This window comes from Telmatherina bonti, assembly GCF_933228915.1.
Source record: "Telmatherina bonti genome assembly, chromosome: 2".
NCBI lineage: Eukaryota > Metazoa > Chordata > Actinopteri > Atheriniformes > Telmatherinidae > Telmatherina > Telmatherina bonti.
In genome coordinates, this window is record NC_136620.1 from 889,951 (window position 1) to 914,320 (window position 24,370).

Below are 24,370 nucleotides of genomic sequence, written 5' to 3' on the forward strand. Positions count from 1 at the left end.
TCCATCCGTGTCTCCATCCGTGTCTCTATCATTGTCTCCATCCGTGTCTCCATCTGTGTCTCCATCAGTGTCTCCATCAGTGTCCCTATCAGTGTCTCTATCAGTGTCTCCATCCGTGTCTCTATCATTGTCTCCATCCGTGTCTCTATCAGTGTCCCTATCAGTGTTTCTATCAGTGTCTCCATCAGTGTCTCTATCAGTGTCCCTATCAGTGTCTCCATCAGTGTCTCTATCCGTGTCTCCATCAGTGTCTCCATCCGTGTCTCCATCCGTGTCTCTATTAGTGTCTCCATCAGTGTCTCTATCAGTGTCCCTATCAGTGTCTCCATCAGTGTCTCTATCCGTGTCTCAATCAGTGTCTCCATCCGTGTCTCCATCCGTGTCTCTATCATTGTCTCCATCCGTGTCTCCATCCGTGTCTCCATCAGTGTCTCCATCAGTGTCCCTATCAGTGTCTCTATCAGTGTCTCCATCCGTGTCTCTATCATTGTCTCCATCCGTGTCTCTATCAGTGTCCCTATCAGTGTTTCTATCAGTGTCTCCATCAGTGTCTCTATCAGTGTCCCTATCAGTGTCTCCATCAGTGTCTCTATCCGTGTCTCCATCAGTGTCTCTATCAGTGTCTCCATCAGTGTCTCTCTCAGTGTCTCCATCAGTGTCTCTATCAGTTTCTCCATCAGTGTCCCTATCAGTGTCCCTATCAGTGTCTCCATCAGTGTCTCTATCCGTGTCTCCATCAGTGTCTCCATCCGTGTCTCCATTAGTGTCTCTATCAGTGTCTCCATCAGTGTCTCTATCAGTGTCCCTATCAGTGTCTCCATCAGTGTCTCTATCCGTGTCTCCATCAGTGTCTCCATCCGTGTCTCCATCCGTGTCTCTATCAGTGTCTCCATCCGTGTCTCCATCAGTGTCTCCATCAGTGTCCCAATCAGTGTCGCTATCAGTGTCTCCATCCGTGTCTCCATCCGTGTCTCTATCATTGTCTCCATCCGTGTCTCTATCAGTGTTTCGATCAGTGTCTCTATCAGTGTCACCATCCATGTCTCCATCAGTGTCTCCATCCGTGTCTTCATCAGTGTCTCCATCCGTGTCTCCATCAGTGTCTCAATCCGTGTCTTCATCAGTGTCTCCGTCCGTGTATCCATCAGTGTCTCCATCAGTGTCTCTATCAGTGTCTCTATCTGTGTCTCCATCAGTGTCTCTATCAGTGTCTCTATCTGTGTCTCCATCAGTGTCTCCACCAGTGTCTACATCAGTGTCTCCATCATTGTCTCTATAACTGTCTCCATCAGTCTCTCCATCAGTTTCTCCATCAGTGTCTCCATCCGTGTCTCTATCCGTGTCTCCATCAGTGTTTCCATCAGTGTCTCCATCCGTGTCTCCATCCGTGTCTCAATCAGTGTCTCCATCCGTGTCTCCATCCGTGTCTCAATCAGTGTCTCCATCCGTGTCTCCATCCGTGTCTCAATCAGTGTCTCCATCCGTGTCTCCATCCGTGTCTCAATCAGTGTCTCCATCCGTGTCTCCATCAGTGTCTCAAACAGTGTCTCCAGCAGTGTCTCAAACTGTGTCTCCATCAGTGTCTCCATCCATGTCTCTTTCAGTGTCTCGATCAGTGTCTCCATCTGTGTCTCCATCAGTGTCTCCATCCGTTTCTCTATCAGTGTCTCCATCAGTGTCTCTATCAGTGTCCCTATCAGTGTCTCCATCAGTGTCTCTATCCGTGTCTCCATCAGTGTCTCTATCGGTGTCTCCATCCTTGTCTCCATCAGTGTCTCTATCAGTGTCTCCATCTGTGTCTCAATCTGTTTCTCCATCTGCGTCTCCATCAGTGTCTCCATCCGTGTCTCCATCCATGTCTCTATCAGTGTCTCTATCAGTGTCTCCATCCATGTCTCTATCCATGTCTCTATCCGTGTCTCCATCAGTGTCTCCATCCGTGTCTCCATCCGTGTCTCTATCAGTGTCTCTATCAGTGTCTCCACCAGTGTCTACATCAGTGTCTCCATCATTGTCTCTATAACTGTCTCCATCAGTCTCTCCATCAGTTTCTCCATCAGTGTCTCCATCCGTGTCTCTATCCGTGTCTCCATCAGTGTTTCCATCAGTGTCTCCATCCGTGTCTCCATCCGTGTCTCAATCAGTGTCTCCATCCGTGTCTCCATCCGTGTCTCAATCAGTGTCTCCATCCGTGTCTCCATCCGTGTATCAATCAGTGTCTCCATCCGTGTCTCCATCAGTGTCTCAAACAGTGTCTCCAGCAGTGTCTCAAACTGTGTCTCTATCAGTGTCTCCATCCATGTCTCTTTCAGTGTCTCGATCAGTGTCTCCATCTGTGTCTCCATCAGTGTCTCCATCCGTTTCTCTATCAGTGTCTCCATCAGTGTCTCTATCAGTGTCCCTATCAGTGTCTCCATCAGTGTCTCTATCCGTGTCTCCATCAGTGTCTCTATCAGTGTCTCCATCAATGTCTCTATCAGTGTCTCCATCTGTGTCTCAATCTGTTTCTCCATCTGCGTCTCCATCAGTGTCTCCATCCGTGTCTCCATCCATGTCTCTATCAGTGTCTCTATCAGTGTCTCCATCCATGTCTCTATCCATGTCTCTATCCGTGTCTCCATCAGTGTCTCCATCCGTGTCTCCATCCGTGTCTCTATCAGTGTCTCTATCAGTGTCTCCATCCGTGTCTCTATCCGTGTCTCTATCCATGTCTCCATCAGTGTCTTTATCAGTGTTTCCATCCGTGTCTCCATCCGTGACTCTATCATTGTCTCCATCCGTGTCTCTATCAGTGTTTCTATCAGTGTCTCCATCAGTGTCTCCATCAGTGTCTCAATCCGTGTCTTCATCAGTGTCTCCATCCGTGTCTCTATCATTTTTTTTTATCAGTGTCTCCATCAGTGTCTCCATCCGTGTCTCCATCAGTGTCTCCATCAGTGTCTCTATCTGTATCTCCAACAGTGTCTCCATCAGTGTCTCCATCAGTGTCTCCATCCGTGTCTCTATCAGTGTCTCCATCAGTGTCTCCATCCGTGTCTCTATCAGTGTCTCTATCTGTGTCTCCATCAGTGTCTCCATCCATGTCTCTGTCAGTGTCTCGATCAGTGTCTCTATCAGTGTCTCTATCTGTGTCTCCATCAGTGTCTCCATCCATGTCTCTGTCATTGTCTCGATCAGTGTCTCCATCTGTGTCTCCATCAGTGTCTCCATTAGTGTCTCTATCACTGTCTCCATCAGTGTCTTCATCCGTGTCTCTATCAGTGTCTCCATCAGTGTCTCCATCCGTGTCTCTATCAGTGTCTCTATCTGTGTCTCCATCAGTGTCTCCATCCATGTCTCTGTCAGTGTCTCGACCAGTGTCTCCATCTGTGTCTCCATCAGTGTCTCCATCCATGTCTCTGTCAGTGTCTCGTTCAGTGTCTCCATCTGTGTCTCCATCAGTGTGTCCATCCGTTTCTCTATCAGTGTCTCCATCAGTGTCTCTATCAGTGTCCCTATCAGTGTCTCTATCCATGTCTCTATCCGTGTCTCCATCAGTGTCTCCATCGGTGTCTCCATCCTTGTCTCTATCAGTGTCTCCATCAGTGTCTCTATCAGTGTCTCCATCTGTGTCTCAATCTGTTTCTCCTTCTGCGTCTCCATCAGTGTCTCCATCCATGTCTCCATCCGTGTCTCTATCAGTGTCTCTATCTGTGTCTCCATCAGTGTCTCCATCCGTGTCTCTGTCAGTGTCTTGATCAGTGTCTCCATCTGTGTCTCCATCAGTGGCTCCATCCATGTCTCTGTCAGTGTCTCGATCAGTATCTCCATCTGTGTCTCCATCAGTGTCTCCATCCGTGTCTCTATCAGTGTCTCCAGCAGTGTCTCCATCCATGTCTCTATGAGTGTCTCCATCAGTGTTTCTATCAGTGTCTCCATCAGTGTCTCTATCAGTGTCCCTATCAGTGCCTCCATCATTGTCTCCATCCGTGTCTCCATCCGTGTCTCTATTAGTGTCTCCATCTGTGTCTCTATCATTGTCTCTATCAGTGTCTCCATCAGTGTTTCTATCAGTGTCTCCATCAGTGTCTCCATCAGTGTCTCTCTCAGTTTCACTATCAGTGTCTCTATCAGTGTCCCTATCAGTGTGTCTATCAGTGTCTCTATCCGTGTCTCCATCAGTGTCTCCATCCGTGTCTCCATCCGTGTCTCCATCAGTGTCCCTATCAGTGTCTCTATCAGTGTCTCCATCCGTGTCTCTATCATGGTCTCCATCCGTGTCTCTATCAGTGTCCCTATCAGTGTTTCTATCAGTGTCTCCATCAGTGTCTCTATCAGTGTCCCTATCAGTGTCTCCATCAGTGTCTCTATCCGTGTCTCCATCAGTGTCTCTATCAGTGTCTCCATCAGTGTCTCTCTCAGTGTCTCCATCAGTGTCTCTATCAGTTTCTCCATCAGTGCCCCTATCAGTGTCCCTATCAGTGTCTCCATCAGTGTCTCTATCCGTGTCTCCATCAGTGTCTCCATCCGTGTCTCCATCAGTGTCTCTATCAGTGTCTCCATCAGTGTCTCTATCAGTGTCCCTATCAGTGTCTCCATCAGTGTCTCCATCAGTGTCTCCATCCGTGTCTCTATCAGTGTCTCCATCCGTGTCTCCATCCGTGTTACCATCAGTGTCTCCATCAGTGTCCCAATCAGTGTCTCTATCAGTGTCTCCATCCGTGTCTCCATCCGTGTCTCTATCATTGTCTCCATACGTGTCTCTATCAGTGTTTCGATCAGTGTCTCTATCTGTGTCTCTATCCGTGTCTCTATCAGTGTCTCTATCTGTATTTCCATCAGTGTCTCTATCAGTGTCTCCATCCGTGTCTTCATCAGTGTCTCCATCCGTGTCTCCATCAGTGTCTCAATCCGTGTCTTCATCAGTGTCTCCATCCGTGTCTCCATCAGTGTCTCCATCAGTGTCTCTATCAGTGTCTCTATCTGTGTCTCCATCAGTGTCTCCATGAGTGTCTCTATCTATGTCTCTATCAGTGTGTCTATCTGTGTCTCCATCAGTGTCTCCACCAGTGTCTCCATCAGTGTCTCCATAATTGTCTCTATCACTGTCTCCATCAGTCTCTCCATCAGTTTCTCCATCAGTGTCTCCATCCGTGTCTCTATCAGTGTCTCTATTCGTGTCTCCATCAGTGTCTCCATCCGTGTCTCTATCCGTGTCTCCATCAGTGTTTCCATCAGTGTCTCCATCCGTGTCTCCATCCGTGTCTCAATCAGTGTCTCCATCCGTGTCTCTATCCGTGTCTCCATCAGTGTCTCAATCAGTGTCTCCATCAGTGTCTCTATCCTTGTCGCTATCCGTGTCTCCATCAGTGTCTCAATCAGTGTCTCAAACAGTGTCTCCATCCGTGTCTCCATCCGTGTCTCTATCATTGTCTCATCCGTGTCTCTATCAGTGTCTCCATCAGTGTCTCTATCCTTGTCGCTATCCGTGTCTCCATCAGTGTTTCCATCCGTGTCTCCATCCGTGTCTTCATCAGTGTCTCCATCCGTGTCTCCATCAGTGTCTCAATCCGTGTCTTCATCAGTGTCTCCATCCGTTTCTCTATCAGTGTCTCCATCAGTGTCTCTATCAGTGTCCCTATCAGTGTCTCCATCAGTGTCTCTATCCGTGTCTCTATCCGTGTCTCCATCAGTGTCTCCATCGGTGTCTCCATCCTTGTCTCTATCAGTGTCTCCATCCGTGTCTCTATCAGTGTCTCTATCAGTGTCTCCATCCGTGTTTCCATCAGTGTCTCTATCAGTGTCTCCATCAGTGTCTCCATCCGTGTCTCTATCAATGTCTCAATCCATGTCTCTATCCGTGTCTCCATCAGTGTCCACATCCGTGTCTCAATCCGTGTCTTCATCAGTGTCTCTATCTGTGTCTCTATCCGTTTCTATATCAGTGTCTCTATCTGTATTTCCATCAGTGTCTCTATCAGTGTCTCCATCCATGTCTCCATCAGTGTCTCCATCCGTGTCTCCATCCGTGTCTCCATCAGTGTCTCCATCAGTGTCTCTATCAGTGTCTCTATCTGTGTCTCCATCAGTGTCTCCATGAGTGTCTCTATCTATGTCTCCATCAGTGTCTCTATCTGTGTCTCCATCAGTGTCTCCACCAGTGTCTCCATCAGTGTCTCCATCATTGTCTCTATCACTGTCTCCATCAGTCTCTCCATCAGTTTCTCCATCAGTGTCTCCATCCGTGTCTCCATCAGTGTCTCCATCCGTGTCTCCATCCATGTCTCAATCAGTATCTCCATCTGTGTCTCTATCCGTGTCTCAATCAGTGTCTCCATCAGTGTCTCTATCCGTGTCGCTATCCGTGTCTCCATCAGTGTCTCAATCAGTGTCTCCATCAGTGTCTCAAACAGTGTCTCCATCCGTGTCTCCATCCGTGTCTCTATCATTGTCTCATCCGTGTCTCTATCCATGTCTCCATCAGTGTCTCCATCCGTGTTTCCATCCGTGTCTCCTTCCGTGTCTTCATCAGTGTCTCCATCCGTGTCTCCATCAGTGTCTCAATCCGTGTCTTCATCAGTGTCTCCATCCGTTTCTCTATCAGTGTCTCCATCAGTGTCTCTATCAGTGTCCCTATCAGTGTCTCCATCAGTGTCTCTATCCGTGTCTCTATCCGTGTCTCCATCAGTGTTTCCATCGGTGTCTCCATCCTTGTCTCTATCAGTGTCTCCATCCGTGTCTCTATCAGTGTCTCTATCAGTGTCTCCATCCGTGTCTCCATCAGTGTCTCTATCAGTGTCTCCATCAGTGTCTCCATCCGTGTCTCTATCAATGTCTCTATCCATGTCTCTATCCATGTCTCCATCAGTGTCTCCATCCGTGTCTCAATCCGTGTCTTCATCAGTGTCTCCATCCGTGTCTCTATCAGTGTCTCTATCCGTGTCTCCATCAGTGTCTCTATCTGTATCTCCAACAGTGTCTCCATCAGTGTCTCCATCAGTGTGTCTATCCGTGTCTCCATCAGTGTCTCTATCTGTATCTCCAACAGTGTCTCCATCGGTGTCTCTATCAGTGTCTCCATCAGTGTCTCCTTCCGTGTCTCTATCAGTGTCTCTATCTGTGTCTCCATCAGTGTCTCCATCCATGTCTCTGTCAGTGTCACGATCAGTGTCTCTATCAGTGTCTCTATCTGTGTCTCCATCAGTGTCTCCATCCATGTCTCTGTCAGTGTCTCGATCAGTGTCTCCATCTGTGTCTCCATCAGTGTCTCCATTAGTGTCTCTATCACTGTCTTCATCAGTGTCTTTATCCTTGTCTCTATCAGTGTCTCTATCGGTGTCTCCATCAGTGTCTCCATCCGTGTCTCTATCAGTGTCTCCATCAGTGTCTCCCTCCGTGTCTCTATCAGTGTCTCTATCTGTGTCTCCATCAGTGTCTCCATCCATGTCTCTGTCAGTGTCTCGATCAGTGTCTCCATCTGTGTCTCCATCAGTGTCTCCATTAGTGTCTCTATCACTGTCTCCATCTGTGTCTCTATCAGTGTCTCTATCAGTGTCTCCATCCGTGTCTCCATCAGTGTCTCTATCAGTGTCTCCATCAGTGTCTCCATCCGTGTCTCAATCAGTGTCTTCATCAGTGTCTCCATCCGTGTCTCTATCAGTGTTTCTATCAGTTTCTCCATCAGTGTCTCCATCCGTGTCTCTATCAGTGTCTCTATCCATGTCTCTATCCGTGTCTCCATCAGTGTCTCTATCTGTATCTCCAACAGTGTCTCCATCAGTGTCTCCATCCGTGTCTCTATCAGTGTCTCCATCAGTGTCTCTATCCGTGTCTCCATCAGTGTCTCTATATGTATCTCCAACAGTGTGTCCATCGGTGTCTCCATCAGTGTCTCTATCAGTGTCTCCATCAGTGTCTCCTTCCGTGTCTCTATCAGTGTCTCTATCTGTGTCTCCATCAGTGTCTCCATCCATGTCTCTGTCAGTGTCTCGATCAGTGTCTCTATCAGTGTCCCTATCTGTGTCTCCATCAGTGTCTCCATCCATGTCTCGTTCAGTGTCTCGATCAGTGTCTCCATCTGTGTCTCCATCAGTGTCTCCATTAGTGTCTCTATCACTATCTCCATCAGTGTGTTCATCCGTGTCTCTATCAGTGTCTCTATCGGTGTCTCCATCAGTGTCTCCATCCGTGTCTCTATCAGTGTCTCCATCCGTGTCTCTATCAGTGTCTCTATCTGTGTCTCCATCAGTGTCTCCATCCATGTCTCTGTCAGTGTCTCGATCAGTGTCTCCATCTGTGCCTCTATCAGTGTCTCTATCAGTGTCTCCTTCCGTGTCTCCATCAGTGTCTCTATCAGTGTCTCCATCCGTGTCTCAATCCGTGTCTTCATCAGTGTCTCTATCTGTGTCTCTATCCGTTTCTCTATCAGTGTCTCTATCTGTATTTCCATCAGTGTCTCTATCAGTGTCTCCATCCATGTCTCCATCCGTGTCTCCATCCGTGTCTCCATCAGTGTCTCCATCAGTGTCTCTATCAGTGTCTCTATCTGTGTCTCCATCAGTGTCTCCATGAGTGTCTCTATCTATGTCTCCATCAGTGTCTCTATCTGTGTCTCCATCAGTGTCTCCATCATTGTCTCTATCACTGTCTCCATCAGTCTCTCCATCAGTTTCTCCATCAGTGTCTCCATCCGTGTCTCCATCAGTGTCTCCATCCGTGTCTCCATCCATGTCTCAATCAGTATCTCCATCTGTGTCTCTATCCGTGTCTCAATCAGTGTCTCCATCAGTGTCTCTATCCGTGTCGCTATCCGTGTCTCCATCAGTGTCTCAATCAGTGTCTCCATCAGTGTCTCAAACAGTGTCTCCATCCGTGTCTCCATCCGTGTCTCTATCATTGTCTCATCCGTGTCTCTATCCATGTCTCCATCAGTGTCTCCATCCGTGTTTCCATCCGTGTCTCCATCCGTGTCTTCATCAGTGTCTCCATCCGTGTCTCCATCAGTGTCTCAATCCGTGTCTTCATCAGTGTCTCCATCCGTTTCTCTATCAGTGTCTCCATCAGTGTCTCTATCAGTGTCCCTATCAGTGTCTCCATCAGTGTCTCTATCCGTGTCTCTATCCGTGTCTCCATCAGTGTTTCCATCGGTGTCTCCATCCTTGTCTCTATCAGTGTCTCCATCCGTGTCTCTATCAGTGTCTCTATCAGTGTCTCCATCCGTGTCTCCATCAGTGTCTCTATCAGTGTCTCCATCAGTGTCTCCATCCGTGTCTCTATCAATGTCTCTATCCATGTCTCTATCCGTGTCTCCATCAGTGTCTCCATCCGTGTCTCAATCCGTGTCTTCATCAGTGTCTCCATCCGTGTCTCTATCAGTGTCTCTATCCGTGTCTCCATCAGTGTCTCTATCTGTATCTCCAACAGTGTCTCCATCAGTGTCTCCATCAGTGTGTCTATCCGTGTCTCCATCAGTGTCTCTATCTGTATCTCCAACAGTGTCTCCATCGGTGTCTCTATCAGTGTCTCCATCAGTGTCTCCTTCCGTGTCTCTATCAGTGTCTCTATCTGTGTCTCCATCAGTGTCTCCATCCATGTCTCTGTCAGTGTCACGATCAGTGTCTCTATCAGTGTCTCTATCTGTGTCTCCATCAGTGTCTCCATCCATGTCTCTGTCAGTGTCTCGATCAGTGTCTCCATCTGTGTCTCCATCAGTGTCTCCATTAGTGTCTCTATCACTGTCTTCATCAGTGTCTTTATCCTTGTCTCTATCAGTGTCTCTATCGGTGTCTCCATCAGTGTCTCCATCCGTGTCTCTATCAGTGTCTCCATCAGTGTCTCCCTCCGTGTCTCTATCAGTGTCTCTATCTGTGTCTCCATCAGTGTCTCCATCCATGTCTCTGTCAGTGTCTCGATCAGTGTCTCCATCTGTGTCTCCATCAGTGTCTCCATTAGTGTCTCTATCACTGTCTCCATCTGTGTCTCTATCAGTGTCTCTATCAGTGTCTCCATCCGTGTCTCCATCAGTGTCTCTATCAGTGTCTCCATCAGTGTCTCCATCCGTGTCTCAATCAGTGTCTTCATCAGTGTCTCCATCCGTGTCTCTATCAGTGTTTCTATCAGTTTCTCCATCAGTGTCTCCATCCGTGTCTCTATCAGTGTCTCTATCCATGTCTCTATCCGTGTCTCCATCAGTGTCTCTATCTGTATCTCCAACAGTGTCTCCATCAGTGTCTCCATCCGTGTCTCTATCAGTGTCTCCATCAGTGTCTCTATCCGTGTCTCCATCAGTGTCTCTATATGTATCTCCAACAGTGTGTCCATCGGTGTCTCCATCAGTGTCTCTATCAGTGTCTCCATCAGTGTCTCCTTCCGTGTCTCTATCAGTGTCTCTATCTGTGTCTCCATCAGTGTCTCCATCCATGTCTCTGTCAGTGTCTCGATCAGTGTCTCTATCAGTGTCCCTATCTGTGTCTCCATCAGTGTCTCCATCCATGTCTCGTTCAGTGTCTCGATCAGTGTCTCCATCTGTGTCTCCATCAGTGTCTCCATTAGTGTCTCTATCACTATCTCCATCAGTGTGTTCATCCGTGTCTCTATCAGTGTCTCTATCGGTGTCTCCATCAGTGTCTCCATCCGTGTCTCTATCAGTGTCTCCATCCGTGTCTCTATCAGTGTCTCTATCTGTGTCTCCATCAGTGTCTCCATCCATGTCTCTGTCAGTGTCTCGATCAGTGTCTGCATCTGTGCCTCTATCAGTGTCTCTATCAGTGTCTCCTTCCGTGTCTCCATCAGTGTCTCTATCAGTGTCTCCATCAGTGTCTCCATCCGTGTCTCTATCAGTGTTTCTATCAGTGTCTCCATCAGTGTCTCCATCCGTGTCTCTATCAGTGTTTCTATCAGTGTCTCCATCAGTGTCTCCATCCGTGTCTCTATCAGTGTCTCTATCCATGTCTCTATCCGTGTCTCCATCAGTGTCTCTATCTGTATCTCCAACAGTGTCTCCATCAGTGTCTCCATCAGTGTCTCTATCAGTGTCTCCATCTGTGTCTCCATCAGTGTCTCCATCCATGTCTCTGTCAGTGTCTCGATCAGTGTCTCCATCTGTGTCTCCATCAGTGTCTCCATCCGTTTCTCTATCAGTGTCTCCATCAGTGTCTCTATCCGTGTCTCCATCAGTGTCTCCATCGGTGTCTCCATCCTTGTCTCTATCAGTGTCTCCCTCAGTGTCTCTATCAGTGTCTCCATCTGTGTCTCAATCTGTTTCTCCATCTGCGTCTCCATCAGTGTCTCCATCCATGTCTCCATCCATGTCTCTATCAGTGTCTCTATCTGTGTCTCCATCAGTGTCTCCATCCGTGTCTCTGTCAGTGTCTCGATCAGTGTCTCCATCTGTGTCTCCATCAGTGTCTCCATCCATGTCTCTGTCAGTGTCTCGATCAGTGTCTCCATCTGTGTCTCCATCTGTGTCTCCATCCGTGTCTCTATCAGTGTCTCCAGCAGTGTCTCCATCCATGTCTCTATGAGTGTCTCCATCAGTGTTTCTATCAGTGTCTCCATCAGTGTCTCTATCAGTGTCCCTATCAGTGTCTCCATCAGTGTCTCCATCTGTGTCTCCATCCGTGTCTCTATTAGTGTCTCCATCCGTGTCTCTATCATTGTCTCTATCAGTGTCTCCATCAGTGTTTCTATCATTGTCTCCATCAGTGTCTCTCTCAGTGTCTCCATCAGTGTCTCTATCATTGTCCCTATCATTGTCTCCATCAGTGTCTCTATCATTGTCCCTATCATTGTCTCCATCAGTGTCTCTATCCGTGTCTCCATCAGTGTCTCCATCCGTGTCTCCATCCGTGTCTCTATCATTGTCTCCATCCGTGTCTGAATCCGTGTCTCTATCAGTGTCCCTATCATTGTCTCCATCAGTGTCTCTATCCGTGTCTCCATCAGTGTCTCCATCAGTGTCCCTATCAGTGTCTCTATCAGTGTCTCCATCCGTGTCTCTATCATTGTCTCCATCCGTGTCTCTATCAGTGTCCCTATCAGTGTTTCTATCAGTGTCTCCAACAGTGTCTCTATCAGTGTCCCTATCAGTGTCTCCATCAGTGTCTCTATCAGTGTCTCCATCAGTGTCTCTCTCAGTGTCTCCATCAGTGTCTCTATCAGTGTCTCCATCAGTGTGTCTATCAGTGTCCCTATCAGTGTCTCCATCAGTGTCTCTATCCGTGTCTCCATCAGTGTCTCCATCCGTGTCTCCATCAGTGTCTCTATCAGTGTCTCCATCAGTGTCTCTATCCGTGTCTCCATTAGTGTCTCCATCCGTGTCTCCATCCGTGTCTCTATCAGTGTCTCCATCCGTGTCTCCATCCGTGTCTCCATCAGTGTCTCCATCAGTGTCCCAATCAGTGTCTCATTCAGTGTCTCCATCCGTGTCTCCATCCGTGTCTCTATCATTGTCTCCATCCGTGTCTCTATCAGTGTCTCTATACGTGTCTCTATCAGTGTCTCTATCTGTATTTCCATCAGTGTCTCCATCAGTGTCTCCATCCGTGTCTTCATCAGTGTCTCCATCCGTGTCTCCATCAGTATCTCAATCCGTGTCTTCATCAGTGTCTCCATCCGTGTCTCCATCAGTGTCTCCATCAGTTTCTCTATCAGTGTCTCTATCTGTGTCTCCATCAGTGTCTCCATGAGTGTCTCTATCTATGTCTCTATCAGTGTCTCTATCTGTGTCTCCATCAGTGTCTCCACCAGTGTCTCTATCTGTGTCTCCATCAGTGTCTCCATGAGTGTCTCTATCTATGTCTCTATCAGTGTCTCTATCTGTGTCTCCATCAGTGTCTCCACCAGTGTCTCCATCAGTGTCTCCATCATTGTCTCTATCACTGTCTCCATCAGTGTCTCCATCAGTGTCTCCATCCGTGTCTCCATCCGTGTCTCAATCAGTGTCTCCATCCGTGTCTCCATCCGTATCCCAATCAGTGTCTCCATCCGTGTCTCCATCCGTGTCTCAATCAGTGTCTCCATCCGTGTCTCCATCAGTGTCTCAAGCAGTGTCTCCAGCAGTGTCCCTATCAGTGTCTCCATCTGTGTCTCTATCCGTGTCTCTATCCGTGTCTCCATCAGTGTCTCAATCAGTGTCTCCATCAGTGTCTCTATCCGTGTCTCTATCCGTGTCTCCATCAGTGTCTCAATCAGTGTCTCCATCAGTGTCTCAAAAAGTGTCTACATCCGTGTCTCCATCCGTGTCTCTATCATTGTCTCATCCGTGTCTCTATCAGTGTCTCTATCCGTGTCTCTATCCATGTCTCCATCAGTGTCTCCATCAGTGTTTCCATCCGTGTCTCCATCCGTGTCTCCATCCGTGTCTCTATCAGTGTCTCTATCAGTGTCTCCATCCGTGTCTCTATCCATGTCTCCATCAGTGTCTCTATCAGTGTCTCCATCATTGTCTCTATCACTGTTTCCATCTGTGTCTCCATCCGTGTCTCTATCAGTGTCTCCATCCGTGTCTCCATCAGGATCTCCATCAGTGTCTCTATCAGTGTCTCCATCCGTGTCTCCATCAGTGTCTCCATCCGTGTCTCTATCAGTGTCTCTATCAGTGTCTCCATCCGTGTCTCCATCAGTGTCTCTATCAGTGTCCCTATCAGTGTCTCCATCGTTGTCTCTCTCCGTGTCTCTATCCATGTCTCCATCAGTGTCTCTATCAGTGTCTCCATCATTGTCTCTATCACTGTTTCCATCCGTGTCTCCATCAGGATCTCCATCAGTGTCTCTATCAGTGTCTCCGTCTGTGTCTCCATCAGTGTCTCGATCAGTGTCTCTATCAGTGTCTCTTTCAGTGTCTCCATCAGTGTCTCCATCTGTGTCTCCATCAGTGTCTCCATCTGTGTCTCCATCAGCGTCTCCATCTGTGTCTCAATCAGTGTCTCTTTAAGTGTCTCCATCCGTATCTCCATCATTGTCTCAATCAGTGTCTCAATCAGTGTCTCCATCTGTGTCTCCATCAGTGTCTCCATCTGTGTCTCTTTCAGTGTCTCCATCAGTGTCTCTTTCAGTGTCTCCATCCGTATCTCCATCAGTGTCTTCATCAGTGTCTCCATCTGTGTCTCCATCCGTATCTCCATCAGTGTCTCCATCCGTGTCTCTATCAGTGTCTCTATCAGTGTCTCCATCCGTGTCTCCATCAGTGTCTCTATCAGTGTCCCTATCAGTGTCTCCATCGTTGTCTCTATCCGTGTCTCTATCCATGTCTCCATCAGTGTCTCCATCAGGATCTCCATCAGTGTCTCTATCAGTGTCTCCGTCTGTGTCTCCATCAGTGTCTCGATCAGTGTCTCTATCAGTGTCTCTTTCAGTGTCTCCATCAGTGTCTCCATCTGTGTCTCCATCAGTGTCTCCATCTGTGTCTCCATCAGCGTCTCCATCTGTGTCTCAATCAGTGTCTCTTTAAGTGTCTCCATCCGTATCTCCATCATTGTCTCAATCAGTGTCTCAATCAGTGTCTCCATCTGTGTCTCCATCAGTGTCTCCATCTGTGTCTCTTTCAGTGTCTCCATCCGTATCTCCATCAGTGTCTTCATCAGTGTCTCCATCTGTGTCTCCATCAGTGTCTCCATCTGTGTCTCTATCCGTGTCTCCATCAGTGTCTCAATCAGTGTCACCATCAGTGTCTCAATCAGTGTCTCTTTCAGTGTCTCCATCCGTATCTCCATCAGTGTCTCAAGCAGTGTCTCCATCAGTGTCTCCATCAGTGTCTCCATCAGTGTCTCCATCTGTGTCTCTATCCGTGTCTCCATCAGTGTCTCAATCAGTGTCTCTATCAGTGTCTCTTTCAGTGTCTCCATCTGTATCTCCATCATTGTCTCAATCAGTGTCTCAATCAGTGTCTTCATCAGTGTCTCCATCAGTGTCCTCATCAGTGTCTCCATCTGTGTCTCCATCAGTGTCTCAATCAGTGTCTCCATCAGTGTCTTCATCAGTGTCTCCATCTGTGTCTCCATCAGTGTCTCCATCAGTGTCTTCATCAGTGTCTCCATCTGTGTCTCCATCAGTGTCTCCATCTATGTCTCCATCAGTGTCTCTATCAGTGTCTCAATCAGTGTCTCTATCTGTGTCTCCATCAGTGTCTCCATCTATGTCTCCATCAGTGTCTCTATCAGTGTCTTCATCAGTGTCTCCATCTGTGTCTCCATCCGTGTCTCCATCAGTGTCTCCATCAGTGTCTCTATCTGTGTCTCCATCAGTGTCTCCATCTGTGTCCCCATCCGTGTCTCCATCCGTGTGTCCATCAGTGTCTCCATCTCTGTCTCCATCTGTGTCTCCATCCGTGTCTCCATCTGTGTCTCCATCTGTGTCTCCATCAGTGTTTCCATCTGTGTCTCCATCAGTGTCTCCATCAGTGTCTCCATCTGTGTCTCCATCAGTGTCTCCATCTGTGTCTCCATCAGTGTCTCCATCAGTGTTTCCATCATTGTCTCCATCAGTGTCTCCATCAGTGTCTCTGAGTGTCTCCATTAGTGTCTCAATCAGTGTCTCAATCAGTGTCTCCATCAGTGTTTTCATCAGTGTCTCCATCTGTTTTTCCATCTGTGTCTCAATCAGTGTCTCCATCAGTGTTTTCATCAGTGTCTCCATCTGTGTCTCTATCCGTGTCTCCATCCGAGTTTCCATCAATGTCTCCATCAGTTTCTCCTTCTCTGTTTTTATGTGACTCAGACCTCTGAGACTCTCTGGCCTTCCTGTTTCAGGTGTTGGACATTTTGTCCTCTGGTGTTGCCTTGCTGACATCAGGAAACAGGAAGTCTCTTCAGGGTGGAAACCATTCTGAAAATAATTTGTGCGTGTGTGTGTGTGTGTGGTGGTGGTGGTCGGGGAGGGGGGGGGGGGGGGGGGGGGGGGGTCGTTGTCCGCATCCTGTCCTGGCTTCCATGATTTGGATGTTTCCTGCCTGGACTTGAGGGTTTTGTTCTGTCAGCAGCTGTAGGGACCCGATTAGAGCCCTTTAAAACCAGAGCCCTGTTGCAGATTCAGCACTGTCCACAACACTGTCCCTCAGCATTGTCCCCATTATCCCAAGCCTGTCCTCCTGATCCAGCACAGTTTCCAACCCCTTAGGACCTTTCTTCATTTGAGCAGAAGTAGACCCGTTGACATTCAGTTTGGCTTATCAGACCTCTTTTTTCCACATCAGACTGACAGTCCTGCTTTCTCTTGTCTCAGATCCAGTTCGTCCAGCTCATGTGGAGATCCAGCTGGACCCAAAACCAGTTCAATTTAAAAGCTTATCTGCTGTTCAGAACGGATTTGGTCTGCAGGTGTTCTGGTCCCGCTCTGTTGGACATGTGGACTGGTATGATGTGACCCTAAAAGATACCAGGTCTGGATCAGTTCAAAGCAAAAGAATCTTGGGCTCTGCAGAACCAAGGTCCAGTTTCAGCTCACTGGTCTCTGGAACTCTGTACAATGTCAGCGTGGTGGCGTCTGCAGGGAACAAGTCCGCTGTAGCTTTTTACGCTGCTGCGGCAACAGGTAAGTCACTTGCAGGTTTCCATGGTAACAGGGCGTTTTGAAACCTTTCATGATGTCTGGTTTTCATGTGATTAACGTTTGGGTAGAAACCTTCAGTTCTGTAGTTCAATTTCTACCCTGTCCTGTGTCCCCGGCAGCTCCTTCTGCTGTGGACAGTCTGAAGGTGGGGTCTTCGTCCTCAAAAAGTCTCACTGTGTTCTGGCGTGCAGGGCTGGGACGGATAGACAATTTCAGGGTTCTGTTGAAGGACCAGAATGAGGTTCTGCTGAAGAACATCACTCTGAAGAATACCACAACCAGTGTTGAGCTGGACAAGCTGAAGCCAGGGACGCGCTACTCCATCACTGTGGCAGCTGAGGCTGTGGGCTTGCAGAGCTCCACCTACACACATGGGGTCACAGGTAAGATCCTCTTGTTAAGACTGCCAAGATGTCCTGCATCCAGAAACATGCTGGGTCATGCATCCTCATAAAATAATTTCTTTAAAACCTACTCCAACTTCATACGAGCTTTCAAACCTCTGCTGCCTGAAGGGTTAGTGATGGAAAATACATGGCACGGTCGATCTTCAGTCACCTTAAATCTGAACTTTCAACCAGGATTTTCTCCAGTAATCAAGAACAGAGGAACATTTCTATCTGTGTTTATGACTTCCTGGACACACACACACGGCCCCAACCACACACCTTTATCTTTCTTAGTTCCAGAATCTGTGTCGGATCTGATCACTGACTGCAAGGGCACCTCAGACCGCCTGTGGGCTACCTGGACTCTACCTGGAGGGGGTGTGGAGGGTTTTGTGGTGACCCTTTGGGCTGCAGGAATGACCCCTCGGCATCAGAGTCTGTCCCCCAATACCACTCAGGTGGCATTTGAGGGTCTGACACCTGGACGCAGCTACCAACTGTCAGTCAGCTCCTGGGCTGGAGGTCATAGCTCAGAAAGCAAGACGACTGGAAGAACAGGTAAGTCCAGTCAGAGCCAGCAGAATAAAAACCTTTGGGCAGGATCTGAAAGATCCCAGTTAGAACTGGTTCTGTTCTGTGTCAACAGCACTGGTTCTTCCATTCAGTTAGGAGCCTTGGTCCTGGGTTCAAAGTGCAGCCTTAGGTGAAAAGACGGACTCATTCCAGCTGCCTCAAATAAAATAAACCAAACCAAGACTAAGCGGCTGTGATCTGGCTGTACAATTACAAATTGCTGTCCAGCCCAGATGGACTGGGGAGAAGAGACAGGCAGGTTGAGAACAAGTTATCTGCATACTTCATTTAATGTTTCGGGAACATTAGTGTACCGCAATGGCATTGCACTTACATTGGTAGAGTATGAACGTGGAGCTGTTGTAAGCTCGAAGTGACAACCAAATGCAGACAAATAATGGTTTTATTGAGTTCCAGAGATAACAAAGTCCTGAAGGAGGATGTGGCAGATCAGGATCTTCTAATTAGACACAGATACAAAAACAAGTTGAAACAGCCAAGAATCAATGGACTGAGAAGGCCGAGAGCTGTTCCCAACAATCAAACAAACAGGCAGACTCACCACAGCCAAACACCTAATTTCTAAAGCTGTCGCGTACACAGAACCCAGCACATGCCAGTTATACTCAACTTTTGGGACATATAAAAACCTGACTTGGCCTCCACGCCCACTCTAACCTGCCATACGCACATCTGGAGGAACAGAAAAGGGCAACATCAGCAAAGACAAATAAAGGCAAAGAAGTGGTGTGAAATTTCAGACATTTGTTAAAAATCAAATATAACCTTTCACATAAAATGCTCTACATTAACATTATCTGACAAACTTAACAAAATGCATCTTTTGTTATCAATCCTCCACCATGAAAATAATCTGGATCAAAAAAGGGAATGAGAACCTCGACCAGCAAAACCAGTTCTACAACAAAGTCTTCTACATGTTAAGCCAGTTTACACAATAAGTCGTACAGTAGCTGCCATACTAATGAAGTTCTACATGAATTATTACTATTACAGTGATGTGGTCGCCATGACAACTGTCCATCAGTAGACTGATCATGGTTTCCCTACCTGCAGATACAGAACGTAAAGTGATGATTGAATGTCGCTTATCTGTCCCTGATGGTGGACATGGTCTTCCTGTCCCCGCTGGAGGACCTGGAGGGAAAATGTACCCCCAGGTATCTGATGTTACCTGGTTGTAAAGTGATGCTGGGTGGATTTTGAAAGCTGGAGTTAGTGGGTAGAACTGTGCTCTTAGAAAATTAATAGAGGAGTCAGAAAAGTGATGATACTGTTTCATCTCAGCACATAGTGTCACAAAAAGAGAATGAACCCACAGAACTGGTCAGTTTTACTGTTTAACTGAACAATCACTGGGAAGACCAGATGGAAGATGTCCAAGGATCTCTGCAGAATAAGGAAAGGATCCAGGCAGGACAGGACAGGACAGGACAGGACAGGGCAGGACAGGACAGGACAGGGCAGGACAGGACAGGAACGGACAGGACAGGACAGGACAGGAAAGGACAGGACAGGAACGGACAGGACAGGACAGGACAGGACAGGACAGGACAGGAACGGACAGGACAGGACAGGACAGGACAGGGCAGGACAGGACAGGACAGGGCAGGACAGGACAGGAACGGACAGGACAGGACAGGACAGGAAAGGACAGGACAGGAACGGACAGGACAGGACAGGACAGGACAGGACAGGGCAGGACAGGACAGGACAGGACAGGACAGGACAGGACAGGACAGGAACGGACAGGACAGGGCAGGACAGGACAGGAACGGACAGGACAGGACAGGACAGGAAAGGACAGGACAGGACAGGACAGGACAGGAACGGACAGGACAGGACAGGACAGGAAAGGACAGGACAGGACAGGGCAGGGCAGGACAGGACAGGACAGGACAGGAAAGGGCAGGACAGGACAGGAACGGACAGGACAGGACAGGACAGGAAAGGACAGGACAGGACAGGACAGGACAGGAACGGACAGGACAGGACAGGACAGGAAAGGACAGGACAGGAACGGACAGGACAGGACAGGACAGGGCAGGACAGGACAGGAACGGACAGGACAGGACAGGACAGGGCAGGACAGGACAGGAAAGGACAGGACAGGAACGGACAGGACAGGACAGGACAGGACAGGACAGGACAGGAACGGACAGGACAGGACAGGACAGGAAAGGACAGGACAGGACAGGAACGGACAGGACAGGACAGGAAAGGACAGGACAGGACAGGAACGGACAGGACAGGACAGGACAGGAACGGACAGGACAGGAACGGACAGGACAGGACAGGACAGGAACGGACAGGACAGGACAGGACAGGACAGGACAGGACAGGAAAGGACAGGACAGGAACGGACAGGACAGGACAGGACAGGACAGGACAGGACAGGGCAGGGCAGGACAGGACAGGACAGGACAGGACAGGAACGGACAGGGCAGGACAGGACAGGACAGGACAGGACAGGAACGGACAGGACAGGGCAGGACAGGACAGGACAGGGCAGGACAGGGCAGGACAGGACAGGAACGGACAGGATAGGACAGGACAGGACAGGAACGGACAGGACAGGACAGGACAGGACAGGACAGGACAGGGCAGGGCAGGACAGGACAGGACAGGACAGGACAGGACAGGACAGGGCAGGACAGGACAGGAACGGACAGGAACGGACAGGACAGGAACGGACAGGACAGGACAGGAAAGGACAGGGCAGGACAGGACAGGACAGGACAGGAACGGACAGGGCAGGACAGGGCAGGGCAGGAACGGACAGGACAGGAACGGACAGGACAGGACAGGACAGGACAGGACAGGACAGGAACGGACAGGGCAGGACAGGACAGGGCAGGACAGGACAGGAGAGGAACGGACAGGACAGGACAGGACAGGACAGGACAGGAACGGACAGGACAGGGCAGGACAGGACAGGGCAGGACAGGGCAGGACAGGAAAGGACAGGACAGGACAGGACAGGACAGGAACGGACAGGACAGGACAGGACAGGAACGGACAGGAACGGACAGGACAGGACAGGGCAGGACAGGACAGGACAGGAGAGGAACGGACAGGAGAGGAACGGACAGGACAGGACAGGACAGGACAGGACCGGAACGGACAGGACAGGACAGGACAGGAACGGACAGGGCAGGACAGGGCAGGGCAGGACAGGACAGGACAGGAGAGGAACGGACAGGACAGGACAGGACAGGAGAGGAACGGACAGGGCAGGACAGGACAGGGCAGGACAGGGCAGGGCAGGACAGGACAGGACAGGACAGGAGAGGAACGGACAGGACAGGACAGGACAGGACAGGACAGGACAGGAACGGACAGGACAGGGCAGGACAGGACAGGGCAGGACAGGGCAGGACAGGAAAGGACAGGACAGGACAGGACAGGACAGGAACGGACAGGACAGGACAGGACAGGAACGGACAGGAACGGACAGGACAGGACAGGGCAGGACAGGACAGGACAGGAGAGGAACGGACAGGAGAGGAACGGACAGGACAGGACAGGACAGGACAGGACCGGAACGGAAAGGACAGGACAGGACAGGAACGGACAGGACAGGACAGGGCAGGACAGGACAGGACAGGAGAGGAACGGACAGGAGAGGAACGGACAGGACAGGACAGGACAGGACAGGACAGGACAGGAGAGGAACGGACAGGGCAGGAACGGACAGGACAGGACAGGGCAGGACAGGACAGGAGAGGAACGGACAGGACAGGACAGGACAGGACAGGACAGGACAGGAACGGACAGGACAGGGCAGGACAGGACAGGGCAGGACAGGGCAGGGCAGGACAGGACAGGACAGGACAGGAGAGGAACGGACAGGACAGGACAGGACAGGACAGGACAGGACAGGACAGGAACGGACAGGACAGGGCAGGACAGGAACGGACAGGAACGGACAGGACAGGACAGGGCAGGACAGGACAGGACAGGAGAGGAACGGACAGGACAGGACAGGACAGGACAGGACAGGGCAGGACAGGACAGGAACGGACAGGACAGGAACGGACAGGACAGGACAGGACAGGACAGGAACGGACAGGAAAGGACAGGGCAGGACAGGACAGGAACGGACGGGACAGGACAGGGCAGGACAGGACAGGACAGGAGAGGAACGGACAGGACAGGACAGGACAGGACAGGACAGGACAGGAACGGACAGGACAGGGCAGGACAGGACAGGGCAGGAAAGGACAGGAACGGACAGGACAGGACAGGACAGGAACGGACAGGACAGGACAGGACAGGAACGGACAGGACAGGACAGGACAGGAACGGACAGGAACGGACAGGGCAGGACAGGACAGGAACGGACAGGACAGGACAGGGCAGGACAGGACAGGACAGGAGAGGAACGGACAGGACAGGACAGGAACGGACAGGACAGGGCAGGAAAGGACAGGGCAGGACAGGGCAGGACAGGACAGGGCAGGACAGGGCAGGACAGGAACGGACAGGACAGGGCAGGACAGGACAGGACAGGAACGGGCAGGACAGGGCAGGACAGGACAGGAGCGGACAGGACAGGACATAGCAGGACAGGACAGGAACGGACAGGACAGGGCAGGACAGGACAGGAGCGGACAGGACAGGACATATCAGGACAGGGCAGGACAGGAACGGACAGGACAGGAATGGACAGGACAGAACAGGACAGGACAGGACAGGAAGGGGCAGGACAGGACAGGGCAGGACAGGACAGGACAGACAGGACAGGGCAGGACAGGACAGGACAGGAACGGACAGGACAGGGCAGGACAGGACAGGAACGGACAGGACAGGACATAGCAGGACAGGGCAGGACAGGACAAGGCAGGACAGGAACGGACAGGACAGGACAGGACAGGACAGGACAGGGAGGGACAGGACAGGACAGGGCAGGACAGGATAGGACAGGACAGGACAGGAACGGACAAGACAGGGAGGGACAGGACAGGACAGGGCAGGAGAGGGCAGGACAGGACAGGAACGGACAGGACAGGATAGGACAGGACAGGACAGGAACGGACAAGACAGGGAGGGACAGGACAGGACAGGACAGGGCAGGACAGGATAGGACAGGACAGGACAGGAACGGACAAGACAGGGAGGGACAGGACAGGACAGGGCAGGAGAGGGCAGGACAGGACAGGACAGGGCAGGACAGGAACGGACAAGACAGGGAGGGACAGGACAGGACAGGACAGGACAGGACAGGACAGGAACGGACAAGACAGGGAGGGACAGGACAGGACAGGACAGGACAGGACAGGAACGGACAAGACAGGGCAGGACAGGACAGGGCAGGACAGGGCAGGACAGGACAGGAACGGACAGGACAGGACAGGACAGGGCAGGAACGGACAGGACAGGACAGGACAGGACAGGACAGGACAGGGCAGGACAGGGCAGGACAGGACAGGACAGGACAGGACAGGGCAGGACAGGACAGGACAGGAACGGACAGGAACGGACAGGGCAGGACAGGAACGGACAGGACAGGAACGGACAGGAACGGACAGGACAGGACAGGACAGGACAGGAACGGACAGGAAAGGACAGGACAGGACAGGAACGGGCAGGACAGGGCAGGACAGGACAGGACAGGACAGGACAGGACAGGAGAGGACAGGACAGGACAGGACAGGACAGGACAGGACAGGACAGGACAGGAACGGACAGGAAAGGACAGGACAGGACAGGACAGGAACGGACAGGACAGGAACGGACAGGACAGGAACGGACAGGAACGGACAGGACAGGGCAGGACAGGGCAGGACAGGAACGGACAGGACAGGAACGGACAGGAACGGACAGGACAGGGCAGGACAGGACAGGACAGGGCAGGACAGGACAGGACAGGAACGGACAGGAAAGGACAGGACAGGACAGGAACGGGCAGGACAGGGCAGGACAGGACAGGACAGGAACGGACAGGAAAGGACAGGACAGGACAGGACAGGACAGGAACGGACAGGACAGGACAGGACAGGACAGGACAGGACAGGACAGGAGAGGACAGGACAGGACAGGACAGGACAGGACAGGACAGGACAGGAGAGGACAGGACAGGACAGGACAGGACAGGACAGGACAGGAACGGACAGGAACGGACAGGACAGGGCAGGACAGGAACGGACAGGACAGGACAGGACAGGAACGGACAGGAACGGACAGGAACGGACAGGACAGGACAGGAAAGGACAGGAGAGGAACGGACAGGACAGGAACGGACAGGACAGGACAGGACAGGAACGGACAGGAACGGACAGGACAGGAACGGACAGGACAGGACAGGACAGGACAGGACAGGACAGGACAGGAACGGACAGGACAGGACAGGACAGGAGAGGAACGGACAGGACAGGAACGGACAGGAACGGACAGGAACGGACAGGAACGGACAGGGCAGGACAGGACAGGAACGGACAGGACAGGACAGGGCAGGACAGTACAGGACAGGAGAGGAACGGACAGGACAGGACAGGACAGGACAGGACAGGACAGGAACGGACAGGACAGGGCAGGACAGGACAGGGCAGGACAGGGCAGGACAGGACAGGGCAGGACAGGGCAGGGCAGGACAGGACAGGGCAGGACAGGACAGGGCAGGACAGGGCAGGGCAGGACAGGACAGGGCAGGACAGGGCAGGACAGGACAGGGCAGGACAGGGCAGGACAGGACAGGGCAGGACAGGACAGGACAGGACAGGACAGGACAGGGCAGGACAGGGCAGGGCAGGACAGGACAGGGCAGGACAGGGCAGGGCAGGGCAGGACAGGACAGGACAGGACAGGACAGGACAGGAACGGACAGGACAGGGCAGGACAGGACAGGACAGGACAGGACAGGA

At 50.8% G+C, this 24,370-nt stretch overlaps 1 protein-coding gene across 1 annotated transcript in view; it reads left to right on the top strand.

Moving 5' to 3' along the window:
• LOC306770034 (receptor-type tyrosine-protein phosphatase beta-like) overlaps nt 1-24,370 on the top strand; it is a 270,125-nt gene that overhangs the window by 38,639 nt on the left and 207,116 nt on the right. Inside the window, exons 4-6 of the mRNA XM_079258804.1 lie at nt 16,198-16,506; nt 16,644-16,907; nt 17,208-17,471. Of these exons, the coding sequence (XP_079114930.1) occupies nt 16,198-16,506; nt 16,644-16,907; nt 17,208-17,471 (837 nt within the window). The remainder of the gene's footprint in view (nt 1-16,197; nt 16,507-16,643; nt 16,908-17,207; nt 17,472-24,370) is intronic.